Source organism: Leopardus geoffroyi, chromosome C2 (assembly GCF_018350155.1).
Source record: "Leopardus geoffroyi isolate Oge1 chromosome C2, O.geoffroyi_Oge1_pat1.0, whole genome shotgun sequence".
Classification (NCBI taxonomy): domain Eukaryota; kingdom Metazoa; phylum Chordata; class Mammalia; order Carnivora; family Felidae; genus Leopardus; species Leopardus geoffroyi.
Window position 1 is genome coordinate 121,495,288 of NC_059333.1, and position 13,803 is coordinate 121,509,090.

Genomic DNA, 13,803 nt, shown 5'->3' on the forward strand with positions numbered 1-13,803 from the left:
TGGCTCAGGTCATGATCTCGCGGTTCATGCATTTGAGCCCTACGTCAGGCTCTGCACTCACAGCTCAGAGCCTGGAGCCTGCTTCAGATTATGTGTCTCCCTCTCTGTCTGTGCCCCTCCCCTGCTTGTGTTCTCTCTCTAAATTAAATAAATAAATAATATAAATAAATAAACACCTAAAATAAATAAACTCTAAATAAATAAATAAATAAACACCTAAAATAAATTAACACCTAAAATAAATAAACACCTCTAAAATAAATAAATAAATAAATAAAATAAATAAACACCTAAAAAACATTCTTTAAAAATAAAAAAAAAATAGGGGTGCCTAGGTGGCTCAGTCAATTGAGTGACCGACTTCAGCTCAGGTCATGATCTCACGGTTTGTGAGTTCAAGCCTCGCATCGGGCTCTCTGCTGCCAGCTCAGAGCCTGGAGCCTGCTTCTGATTCTGTCTCCCTCTCTCTCTGACCCTCCCCCACTCATGCTCTGTCTCTCTCTGCCTCAGAAATAAATAAACATTAAAAAAAAATTAAAAAAAATAAAAATAAAAAAAATAATAATAATAAAAGAAAGAACACAGACTAGGGGTGCCTGGCTTGTTCAATGAGTAGAGCATGCAACTCTTGATCTCAGGGTCATGAGTTCAAGCCCCACATTGGGGGTAGAGTTTACTTAAAAATAAAAATTAAAAAAAAAAATTCAGGTGTTAAAAAAATATATATGGACTACAAAACTGACCCAAAAGCAATAAAAGTGTAAAGTAAAAGGAAAATAGAAAGAAAATTTCCCTACCACTTGAAAATTTAAAGATATTGTTCTGAATTACTATTTGGGTTTTTTTTCTAATAGAAAGTTTTTATTGAAGTATATATACATACATAGAAAAGAATATATGCAAATCATAAGTGTATAAACTTGGTAAGTTTTCACACGCATGAACAGAATACAAGTCACAAAATAGAACCAACAGAAAAGTTGCCATAATCCCACAAAGTCCCTTAAACCCTCTTCCAGCCATTAACATTCACTTCTCTCTTCCAAATGTAACTATTTTGATTTATAACCCTAGAGATTAGTTTTTGCTATTTTTGAACTTTGTATGAATCACACAGAATGTATTCTTTTTTAACCTGACCTCTTTGGCTCAATACTGTGATTCTCATATTCATCTGTGTTGTTATGTATTGTTTAGTTCATTCATTTTGACTAATGATTAAATTATGTTGTATGAATATAGGATAATTTATTTCTCCATTCTATTGTAGACAGACAATTGAGTTGTTTCTGGTTTGGGGTTTTTGGTGAATACGTATGTATGCATTACTGTTAGGTACATATCTAACAGTGGAATTATTGCTTCATAGGATAATGCTTAAGCTCAGCTTTAGTAGATAACACCAAAAAGATTTGTAAAGTGATTATATTGGGGCACCTGGGTGGCTCATTCAGTTAAGTGTCCAACACTTGATTTCAGCTCAAGTCGTGATCTCATGGTTTGTAGGATCAAGCCCCACATGGGGCTCTGTGCTATCAGCGTTGATAGTGCAGAGCCTGCTTGGGATTCTCTCTCTCCCTGCCCCTCCCCTGATCATGTCTATGCACACACTATCAAAATAAATAAATTTAAAAGTAAATTTTTTTTTAAGTGATTGTATTGGGGCAGCTGGGTGGCTCAGTCAGTTAAGCGCTGACTTCAGCTCCGGTCATGATCTCGCGGTTTGTGAGTTCGAGCCCCTCATCAGGCTCTGTGCTGACAGCTTGGAGCCTGGAGCCTGCTTCGGATTCTGTGTCTCCCTCTCTCTCTTTCCCTTCCCCACTCATGCTCGCTCGCTCTCTCTCTCTCTCTCTCTCTCTTTCTGTCTCTCTGTCTCTCAAAAATACAATAAACATTAAAAAAAATAAATAATAAAGTGATTGTATCAATTTACATTCTTCCAGCAATTTATAAGAATATCTTTTATCTCTGCCGTCACCAATACTTATTAGTGTCTCTTCCATTTTAGCCATTCTAATACAGTGATATTTCATTTTGGTTTAATTTGCATTTCCTTGATGGCTGTTTCATATTTGCTAGCCATTTAAATGTGCTCTTTTGGGCAATGCTTGTTCAGATTTTTTTTTTAATATGTATTTTATTTTTCAGAGAGAGAGAGAGAGAGAGAGAGAGAACACGAATGGGGGAGGGATAGAGAGAGAGAGAGGGACCGAGGATCTGAGGCAGGCTGTGTGCTGACAGCAGATAGCCCAATGGCAGGGCTTGAACTCACAAACTTCGGGATCATGACCTGACCCAAAGTTGGACGCTTAACCAGCTGAGCCACCCAGGTGCCCCCTGTTCAGATATTTTGCCCTTTTTTGTGACTGATTTGATTACCTTTCTCGTATTTGTAATTTATGTTATAAATTTGTGGTATTATTCTCAATTTCAGGGAAAAGCCTTAAACGATTCACTGTTAAATATGATGGTTGCTGTAGAGGCTTTTTTTAATCAATATTCTTTATCCGATTAAGGAAATTTCCTTCTATTACTAGTTAGTTGAAAGTTTATATCATTAATTGATAGTGATTTTGTCAGTTTTTTTTTTTCCTGCATCTATCAAAATGATCATATGATTTTTAAAATTGTAATCTGGTGAATTACATTGATTGAATTTTTGTTTAATTTTTTTTAATGTTTATTTTTTAAAAGAGACAACGTGAACCAGGAGAGGGACAGAGAGAGAGTGGGAGGCACAGAATCTGAAGCAGGCTCCAGGCTCTGTGCTGTTGGCACAGAGCCCGAAGTGGGGCTTGAACCTACGGGCTGTGAAATCATGACCTGAGCTGAAGTCGGACTCTTAACTGACTGAGCCACCCAGGCACCCCAGGGTTGATTGAATATAAAATGCAAATCTACCCCACGGGGAGCCTGGATGGCTCAGTCGATTGGGCAACCGATTTCGGCTCAGGTCATGATCTCACAGTTTGTGAGTTCAAGCCCTACATCAGGCTCTGTGCTGACAGCTCAGAGCCTAGAGACTGTTTCATATTCTGTGTTTCCCTCTCTCTCTGCTCCTCCCCAACTCACGCTCTGTCTCTGTCTCTCTCTCAAAAATAAATAAACATTAAAAAAATAAATTAAAAAAATACAAATCTACCCCTGAATTCGTGGAGTAAATCCCCTTAGACTATGATATATTATCTGTTTTATATGTAACTGGATTCGATTTGTTACGTTATGTTTAGGATTTTTGCATTTACTTTCATGAGAGAGATAGGTAGATAATTTTCCTTTCTTGTGATATACTTGTCCTATTGGTAGCAAGATTACTGGCTAAATAACTTTTGGGTGAAGTAGTAGGAAAAAAATCCCACTGAATTTTTAGAAAATGGTAGTAGAATGCTACATTTCAAAAATTTGTTGGAAAACTTTTTTAAGATGGTGTGGCTTATTTCAGACCAGCCCTACCACCATTGAGAAGTATAAGCTGCTATGAAAAAAACATATATACAATAATGTTATCCAACTATATACTATTTATACTTATAATATATATCATATGATATATATATTTATATAAAAACGCAAATATAAAACTTTAAATTATGATACTGTGAACTCAGTATGTGGCCTGAATAGTAATATAGGCAAACTAAAAGTTGAATCTGTGAGCTAAAAGATAAAGCTGAGGGATTTCTTCAACATACAGTACAAAAGCATGAAGAGCTCATGAAAAAATATATAGTCAGAATTTCTTTTTTTTTTTTTTTAATATTTTTCTGATAGGAGTTCTAGAAATAGGAAATGGAAAGGAGATAGGAAAATATCCTTGGATGGAGAATGATTGTATCATCAGATCAGAGGTCAGCAAATTTTTTCTGTAAAGGCCAGAGAGTAAATTTTAGGCTTTGTAGACCTTACAGTGTTTGTCACAACTACTCACCTATGCTGTTGTAACACAAAAGCTATCATAGACAGTAAATAAATAGATGACTATGTTTCAGTAAAATTTTATTTATAAGAACTGGAGGCAGTCTGGATTTGGCTCATGACTATAGTTTGCCAACCTCTACTTTAGATTGAAAAAGCCCACTGAATGCCCCTGTCAACCTCCTTCTCTCTTTCTAGATCCACCTGTCCTGGTAAATGGAACACATATGGCATGTGGCCTTTTGTGTCTAATTTCTTACACTCAGCATGTTTTTAAAATTTATAGCATGTATCAGTACTTCTTTCTTTTTATGGCCAGATATTTTGTTGTATGGATATACCACCTTTTGCTAGTCATCTGTTAGAGGACATTTGGATTCTTGCTACATTTTTGCTATAGTGAGTAATGCTGCTATGCATTCATTTATAAATATTTATTTGAGTACCTTTCCAGTCCTTTGTGTACTTACCTAGAAATGGAATTGCTAGACTTTTTAAAGAACTGTCAAACTGTTTCACAGTGGCTGTACCATTTTACATTCCCACAGCAATGTGCACGTGTTCCACTTTCTCCATATCCTTTCCAACACTTGCTGTTTTCACTTTTTTTTTCTTATCCCCTTCTAGTGATTATGAAATACAAGAATTTCTTACACATCTTAATTGAGTTCTTATTTAATCACACAGATATTGGGAGAGGTATCCGTAGACTAAAAAAACTAATGCAAAAAATCTTACGTTAGGTACTCAGAACTGCTAGCATATTTATTTAAAAAATTTTTAAGCACTTGATAATGAGTTAGTAGTTTTACTAACATCCTAGAATACATACACAATCATTCATATCTACATTTCTTTTTCATACCTTCTTTTAGCTACCTAAGAAGAAAAGGAATAATAATAAATGAAACATCTGCAGTCGTGTATGTTCAGTTACTCACAGGTCGTAAATACCAAATAAATCAAAATGGTGAAGTTCGTCTTGAGAAACAGTGGTCAAAACAAGTTCTTCCTTTTGTTTATCAAACTATTGTCAAGGTAAGTCTCCATCAGTTCTCAACTGTATCTTAATGTACATTATTTCACACTGTATAAAGAAAAGAGTGTATCATATTAATATTTATTTGCAAATAGAAGACTAATGCAGCAGTGTAAAGTAGAAATTTTTTTTTTAATATTTGAATTTTATGTTAATCCAAGTTAGTTAACATATAGTGTAATAATGATTTCAGGAGTAGAATTTAGTGATTCATCACTTACATGTAGTACCTAGTGCTCATCCCAACAGGTGCCCTCCATAATGCCCATTCCCCCACCCTAAACCCCTCCAGAAACTCTCATTTCATTTTCTGTATTTAAGAGTCTCTTATTGTTTGCCTCCCTCTCTCTTTTTATCTTATTTTTCTTTCTCTTCCCCTATGTTCATATGTTTTGTTTCTTAAATTCCACGTATGAGTGAAATAATATATTTGCCTTTCTCTTCTTTGTGACTTGTTAGCATAATACCCTCTAGTTCCGTCCACATTGTTGCAGATGGCAAGATTTCATTCTTTGTCATCACTCAGTAATATTCCATTGTATATATATACCACATCTTCTTTATCCATTCATCAGTTGATGAACATTTGGGCTCTTTCCATTATTTGGCTCTTGTTGATAGTGCTGCTATAAACATTGGGGTGCCTGTGCCACTTTAAATCTACATTTTTGTATCCTTTGTATAAATACCTAGTGCAATTGCTAGGTCATAGGGTAGTTTTGTTTTTAATTTTTTTGAGGAACCTCCATACTGGAAAACAGTATGGAGATTATTATTTAATATAATTTGAAAAAAACTATAGTTTTTTTACTTAGGTATAATTGACATGTAACATTATATTGGCTTCAGGTGTACTATTGGATTGAATATATGTATACATTGCCAAATGATCACCAATATAAGTCTAGTTACCATCTGTCATTATAAAGTTTTTGTTATAAAGTTACAAAAATTTTTTTCTCATGAGAACTTTTAAGATGTACTATTTTAGCAACTTTCAAGTTTTGCAGTGCATTATCATTGACATAGTCACTATGCTGTACTTTACATCACTATGATTTGTTTATTTTATAACTCTTAGTTTTTAACTTATAAACCCCTTTACCCATTTCACCCATCCCCCTAAAACCCCTTCCCTCTGGCAGCCACCAGTTGTTTCTCTGTATCTGTTAGTTGTGTTGCATTTTGTTTGTTTGTTTGTTTGTTTTTTGTTTTTTTGTTTTGTTTCATATATCTGCACAAGTTTATTGGTTGAATAGATATTTCTGGAGTGTCCATTATGTGGCAGATACAATACTGTCTGCTTCAGATACAAAGATAAACAGTGTCTAGTCCCCTCCTGTAAGTTAAGGTTCCTCAGTGCCATGACTTTTGACTTTTTGGGCCAATACTTCTTTGGGTTTTTTGTTTGTTTGTTTGTTTGTTTTTAATATGAAATTTATTGTCAAATTGGTTTCCATACAACACCCAGTACTCATCCCAACAGGTGCCCTCCTCAATGCCCATCACCCACTTTCCCCTCCCTCCCACCCCCCATCAACCCTCAGTTTATTCTCAGTTTTTGTTTTGTTTTTTCGAGTCCATATTAAGTGAAGTCATATTGTACTTGTCTTTCTCTGTCTGACTTCTTTCATCTTGCATAATACCCTCATGGTCCATCCATGTTGTTGCAAATAGCAAGATTTTCATTCTTTTTTATGGCTGAGTAGTATTCCTGTATGTGTGTGTGTATGTATGTGTAGAGAAAGACCACATATATACATGGGGGGGGGGGGTGCCTGCCAGCTTTAGCAGGGCTGTAGGGCATACCTGCCAGTGCTTCTGTTCCCAGAAAAAGTCCCAACAGGCCCCTGCCCCTCTTGCAGACACTTTAAGGTTAACAGATGAATCATTTCCCCATATGGTCTAGGTGCTTTCAAATTGCCATTTTGACCGTGGGTCTCAGGGCAAGTAGATCTGCACACAAGCCTTTTAAAAGCAGAATCTCATTTCCCTATAGCCCTTTGAGTCTCCCGTACATAAGCCACATTGGTTTGCAAGCCAGACATTTTGGGGGCCTATTTCTCTAGTGTAGTTCCCAAGAGTTGGGGTACCTCCTCAGGAAGATAGGGTACCTCCTCAGGAAGAAGCTCCATATTTGTGAGATCACTCCTGATTGTGGGTCTCCACATCAGGGCTGGGGTTTTTGGCAACAGTATGTCTCTGCCTTTCGTATCCTTATTGATGTGTACATTTTATCTTTTGTTATGGAGGAGCTGGGCTAGTTTTCAGGTCTTTCTCAGAAGGAACTAATTGTTCTAGATGTAGCTGAAGATTTGCTCTGTCCATAGGAGGAGATGGGTTCAGGATCTTCCTATGCTGCCATCTTGAACCGCCTCAAAAACTGTAGTCTTTATAGGATGATTTTATGCTCAGTCACTCATTCTGTGTATGATTAAGGAGCTTGTCTTATTTATTTATTTACTTATTATTTATTTATTTATTAAACTTCATCTCTAATGAAAAATCCTAGCATTAGCTTAACACAGTTTTAAATTAAAAAAATTTTTATTCTCCAAAAAGTGTTTGCCTCAAATAAATTAATGGGGGAAAAAAAGGCATTTGGTTTTGTGTTTGTTGTAATCTTGGTGTGATAAGACAAAAAAATTTTTTTTTAAGTTTGGTTTATTTTGAGAGAGAGAGAGTGGAGAAGGGGCAGAGAGAAAGGGAGAGAGAGAATCAGAAGCAGGTTCTGCCCAGTCAGCACACAAGCTGAAGTGGGGCTTGAACTCACGAACTCATGAGATCATGACTTGAGTCGTAACCAAGAGTTAGACACTTAACTGACTGAGCCACTCAGGCGCCCTGAGACAAAAATTTTTTAAAGCATGTATTGATACTGTAATCTTACAAAACAGTATCTTAGGAAAGATTTTGTCACCTTTCTGTGCCTTAGTTTCCTCAGGTATAAAGTGAGGCTAAATAATCTGTGCTACAGAGTGTTGTCTTGAAAATGAAATGAACTAATAAATGTGTGAAATACCTAGAAGAGTGGCATATAAAGTCAATACATTTTAGTTACTAGTACTGTTACATAGAAAATCTTTACATTTCACATTTGCAGACAGCGTAGTCCTAACTCCACAGGAAGAAAAATTTGATGTGCAATCCATAGAAATTTTGATTATAATAATTTACTTTTATATTTCGTTCTACATAGGACATCCGAGCTTTTGACTCCCGTTTCTCCAGTATCAAAACATTGGATGACTTGTTTCCTCTTAGAAGTATGGTCTTTATGCTGGGAACCCCCTATTATGGCTGCACTGGAGAAGTTAGTTTCTGTTATTGTTACTAATTACATTTCTTTCTTGTTTCAAGTTAGTAGAGTTATTTAACTCTCTTCATTTAAGTATAAAATAAAATGTAATACTGAAGGGGGGAAAAATAATTCATTTGTCTAACTTAGGAACACAGCATTTGGCTTTATATCTTTAGTCTTGAGCAGGTTGGGGTCAGGAGGCAGGGAAAAAAGAATTCAAATCCTAATCTCTTACAGAGCAGGTTTGTTTATTGTGGTGGTATGGAAAAAGCAATTCTGAAATTATTGTAGATGTATTATTGGGTTGATGAACTTGTAAATGTGTTGATGTTTGAGGAACTCCAGTTCTCACATGGAAAAAGATATATGCATATATGAAATGGAAGAATGCAAAAAAGAATCTGGGGACAGATTAAACTTGGAGGTATTAATGTGAACTCATGATTTTTAAAATATATGTGTGTATCATATGTATATAGGCACATGTATATGGATATATATGTATACATACATACATACCTACATACATACATATATTTTCTAGCTCTGTTTGCTCAAAAGGATTACGAAGCAAAGACACCCTGGTAACAGTAAACATACATAATCTCCAGGTTTTGACTTCCAATAACATACCCCACCGAAAGCTTTTCAGAGAAATGGCCCATTACAGGGCTAGGTCAGGTTAGGTACAAGATCAGCCTGGAAACACTTGTTAGGCCAGAAAGTAAGGAAGTGCTCAAATGACTAATGAGAGCATATCACATAAACACAGGAACCAGATTCAAGGGACTCCTACTGGCCAAATCTGGGACGGTTTGAATACCGAAATAATAAATTGGTAAAATAGGAATTAATGATTCCACAGCAGTATTAAATAGGGAATGGAAGGGCTCTTGCTTATAGTATCATGACAAGAATAAACGTGGAGAGAGTGCTAAAGTTGGAAAACTATCTTTTTATAAGCATTATGATAAAGATTAAATGTGGCAACAATCATCATTGGAAACTAAATCTAGGGGGAATTTGTTATCTGAGTAGGATACTTTCTAAGACCATGAAAATATTTCCATGAAAAATTTTCATGGTCTTAGAAAATATCTTCCCACAGACAGTTAATTAGTTGCAAGTGGAAGAAAAAAAACTATAATTGGACAGTGAAGAAATTGAGCAGTATCTTTGGTATGATCAAAGTTAATAAATATCACAGTGAGAGACAGATGAACATCATGTACATCATAAAATATCCTTCTTAGGAAATACACGCCAAAATATTAAGGGGTAACGGACACGATATATATAATATACCCTCAAAAAGTTCAGAAAAATAATTATGTGTATGTACCTGTACACAGAGCACAAATGTTAAAACAGATGTTTAAACAAATGTTAACATAAGGTGAATCTAGGTAAATGTTTTACAAGTGATCTTTGACCTGGTTTTTTTGCAACTTTTTGGTAGTTTAAAGTTATTTGCAAATAAAAAAGTTAATTTAAAGACAAAAAAAGACTAACAGCTATTAAAGCAAGGTACAATGACTCAAATTTACAATATAATCACATTCATTTATAAATTCTAAGAGAATCTCCCATAGCCACCTTTAGTGTTTTACTGTATTTCAGAAATAATAAACCCTTCAAATAAGTAGAAAAGTAAGTACATAAAACATAGTGAAAGAGACTATAAAACATACTGTGATTTTTTTGTTTTCATCCAAGGTTCAGGATTCGGGAGATGTGATTACAGAAGGTAGGATTCGTGTGGTTTTCAGCATTCCATGTGAACCCAATCTTGATGCTTTAATACAGAACCAGCATGTGAGTACTATAGTCCACATTGTTTAATTTAGAACTGATGAACTTTGAAAGTGTTAGAAGCATATTTTTTACCACCTTCTTTGAATGTGTTATAAATATTTTATTTAATAGTGATTAAATTCCCTCACAGTTGCATCTAGGATTATTTAAAAATAAGTGTGGAATCTATGCTCGAACTTCATGCAAATCTTTGGGGGGGGTGGGGAATCACTGACATCCCATTATTGATCTATAACAGTTATTACAGGTTATCGTGTTCAAGCTTAGAAGGGGCACATTTTTTACCATACCCTTTGGGAATAGACTTAGATTTTTTTTTTTTAACTTTTCATAATTAATCAAAGCCTACATTTTTTAGTTACAAGTGACAAATGGCCTTACTGCAGTCACAAGAGAAAATTGGGGAGACTGCATTTAAATTCACAGCACTTTTTTCAGAACCTTTTTCTCCAGAGATGTTCACTGGGCTCCTTTTAGTTTTCCCTGCTACAATGGGAGGAGGATCCTGATATCTGTCATATATATTCTTATTGATTCATTGGATAATTAACTTAACTGAAATTAATTCACAGTCAGCTGTTGCTACTGACACTTTTATTTTTCTCTAATAGTAAATTCTAAAGCTTTATATCCTATAAAATGAATTCAAGGCATTGGGCATCAGCATACACTTGAGAAAACATTACGGAAGGCAATTAAGTCTCTTGGAGAAAGAATTCAGAAAGCACAGTCAGGAAACCAGGAAAGTGGCCCATTTAATAAAAATGCTGGAGGTCTCTATTCTGGGAGTTAGTAGAAGAACATCTATTTTCCTCCATCCCTAGCTTTTTCTAGATATGAATGAGCCTGTCCACTTCTAGTATACAGTGTTGCTAGGCATGCCTTCTCTATCTACTGTGCTCTCTTTCTCTTTACATACCTTTTTCAACTTTTACTCAAGCCTTCTTCTTCTCTACTCCAATGTTCTCTCCTTTTTTAAAATTTTAATGTTTGTTTATTTTGAGAGAGAGAGCGAGCAAAAGCAGGGAAGGGGCAGAGGGAGAGGCAGAGAGAGAATCCCAAGCAGGCTCCACACTGTCAGCACAGAGTCCAGTGTGGGGCTCAATCCCACGAACTGTGAGATCATGACCTGAGCCGAACCACAAGAGTCAGACGCTTAACCAACTGAGCCACCCAAGCCCCCCTTTGCTTTTTTTTTACATTTTGTAGAATATTTGTGATGATCTTCATCAATTTTAATTGTACCATAACTGAATATTTTTCAAAAGGACTACTATTGGTATTTTAGATGAGACAACTAATGTGTAAAATAGGACTCCTGTATATGACAGCACAGTTGACATTTTTGACCCTTAGACGCTAAGTGCTAGTAGCCTGTGCCAATTACTATAACTGAATGCCCCTATATATTTCCAAATACTTATTAGAAAAATTAAGTGATATTACCTGTGATAGAGAACTACTACCTTAACTCTTCCTGTCTATTTTAGAAAACATACTTGATTCGTCTGTATTATTTCTAAACCTAATAATGCACTTGATGGAGAAACTATATTGTGTTCTTTACCAGCATACTAACATATTTTAATAATTTATATATTTCATGCAACTAAAAAATGTATCCATTTGGGGACTATTATAGACATATAAAATGTGAATAAAATTCATATAAATATAGAATGTGAAATCCACATAAAATATGTGTTATTATTATGTATGTTAGGATTAAATGGTAGCTTAGGAACTAGATTTGTAATTGCTTCCTGGTTAAAAAGTATATGATCTAATACTTTTTTTTTAATTTGATAATCTTTATAGTTTCTTAAGTGCACAAATTAAGGTTACATTTCATTGACTGTATTAGCTATAAATCTATACATACTTCTTACTTTTATATGATAGTAAGTATTAGGGGAAGTGAATATCACTTATGTCCATATATGAAGGATATTTTAAATTTGCTCAGTAGCAACTCTTTTGATGACATACTCATGTTTTAGTTCAGTGTAAATAATCATCAAGGCTTCATTGTGTCCCAGGTATTTTACTAGGCCCTAATTGGAATATGAAAATTAATGTTTAAGAAATAGTTCCTGCCTGCAGAATTTGCAGTAGAGTCTATTTACAGTAGAGTTTATTTCTTGAGACAGTTTCACAAATTGTATATTTCCTCCCCCTTTCATTCATCCTTGGGAATTCTGTCCTTTAAGGAGAGAGAGGAGCAGAAAAATTCTGCCTACAGATCCTTTCAAAAAAAAAAAAAGGGAAATGGATCACTTACTTTTGAGAATCCTTATATTGCCACATTCCAATGGTTAGTGATGTCTTGATTATCTCCAGATTTTAAAGGTAAAGAAATAACATTTGATGCTTTGTGTTTCCATAATTGACCTTTTTGTTTTTATATTTAAAGAAATATTCTATAAAGTACAACCCAGGATATGTGTTGGCCAGTCGTCTTGGAGTGAGTGGATACCTTGTTTCAAGGTTTACAGGAAGTATTTTTATTGGAAGAGGATCTAGGAGAAAGTAAGTTTATGTTAGAGAAATTTACTTAAAGTGGCAGAAAAAAACTAAATGATAAAGATAAACTGGTTATGTTAGTATTTATTTTCTTTTATTAATTGCTCTGAATTTTCTTTAAAAATTATGCATAAATTCCTCTGATGGTGATCTTTCATCTAAATGGCACATGTTGTAGGTGTTTGGAAAGACAGTTCTTATTTTTAGCAGCTAACAAATTGAACCTTGAAAAAAGGTATCAGAAGGTGTGTGTGAATCTCAATAATATATTTCCCTGCATTTTCTTATTTCATTCTCTTCTCTAATTACATAATCTATTTATATGCTTTGTTAACTTGGGTTTTGAAGCCTTTCCTCTAGTTTTTCAATTACTGCTTTGGAAATAACCATGAAAACTATAGAAGAACAATCAAAACTAAGTATTTCTAAGAATTGAAAGCTAAACGTTGTATTCTTTGAACAAAATTTAAAATGTACGTGTGTGTGTGTGTGTGTGTGTGTGTGTGTGTGTGTGGTTTACATTCAGCCCTCATGGAGACCATAAAGCAAATGTGGGTTTGAATCTCAAATTCAACAAAAAAAATGAGGAGGTACCTGGATACACTAAGAAAGTTGGAAGTGAATGGATGTATTCATCTGCAGCAGAACAACTTCTTGCAGAGTACTTAGAGAGGTAAGTGCCTAATAAGGTCCTATTAGGCATCCAAAAATGTGGGAATGTCGTAACTATTTTGTCTTTCTGATATTAATTTTAGACTAAAAATATTTCCTTTGGTATGATGGGACATGTATTACATGTAAACCTAATTTTATATCATGGAGCACCATAGCTATTAGCTGAAAAATACTGTACTTATTTATTTAAAATGAAAAAGAATGATGATAATTGGCCTCCTTTTATTTTTATTTTTCTATTTTTAAAGATTTTTTTTTTAAGTAAGCTCTACACCCAATGTGGGGCTGAAACCTACAACACCAAGATCAGGAGTTGTATAGTCCACCAACTGAGCCAGCAAGGCGCCCCTTGGCCTCCTTTTAATTAAAATTTTCCTCAATTTGCTATCATAAATAATTCACTACTTTGTATGTCTGTGTTAGTAATAAGAAGATTGGTATGGGTGAACAAAACAGCTCTTCACACAGTGGATTTTCCTGAGTCTTAAAACTCCAGCTGGATAATAGATTACTGTTCTAAAATTATAGAATTTTA

The 13,803-nt window shown here is 34.7% G+C and overlaps 1 protein-coding gene across 4 annotated transcripts in view; it reads left to right on the forward strand.

The window, feature by feature from the left end:
* XRN1 (5'-3' exoribonuclease 1) overlaps positions 1-13,803 on the forward strand; it is a 120,255-nt gene that overhangs the window by 58,899 nt on the left and 47,553 nt on the right. For all 4 annotated transcript variants that reach the window (XM_045503421.1, XM_045503422.1, XM_045503423.1 and 1 more), the window contains 5 exons: positions 4,791-4,953; positions 8,154-8,267; positions 9,972-10,070; positions 12,484-12,599; positions 13,120-13,266. In XM_045503421.1, the coding sequence (XP_045359377.1) occupies positions 4,791-4,953; positions 8,154-8,267; positions 9,972-10,070; positions 12,484-12,599; positions 13,120-13,266 (639 nt within the window). The remainder of the gene's footprint in view (positions 1-4,790; positions 4,954-8,153; positions 8,268-9,971; positions 10,071-12,483; positions 12,600-13,119; positions 13,267-13,803) is intronic.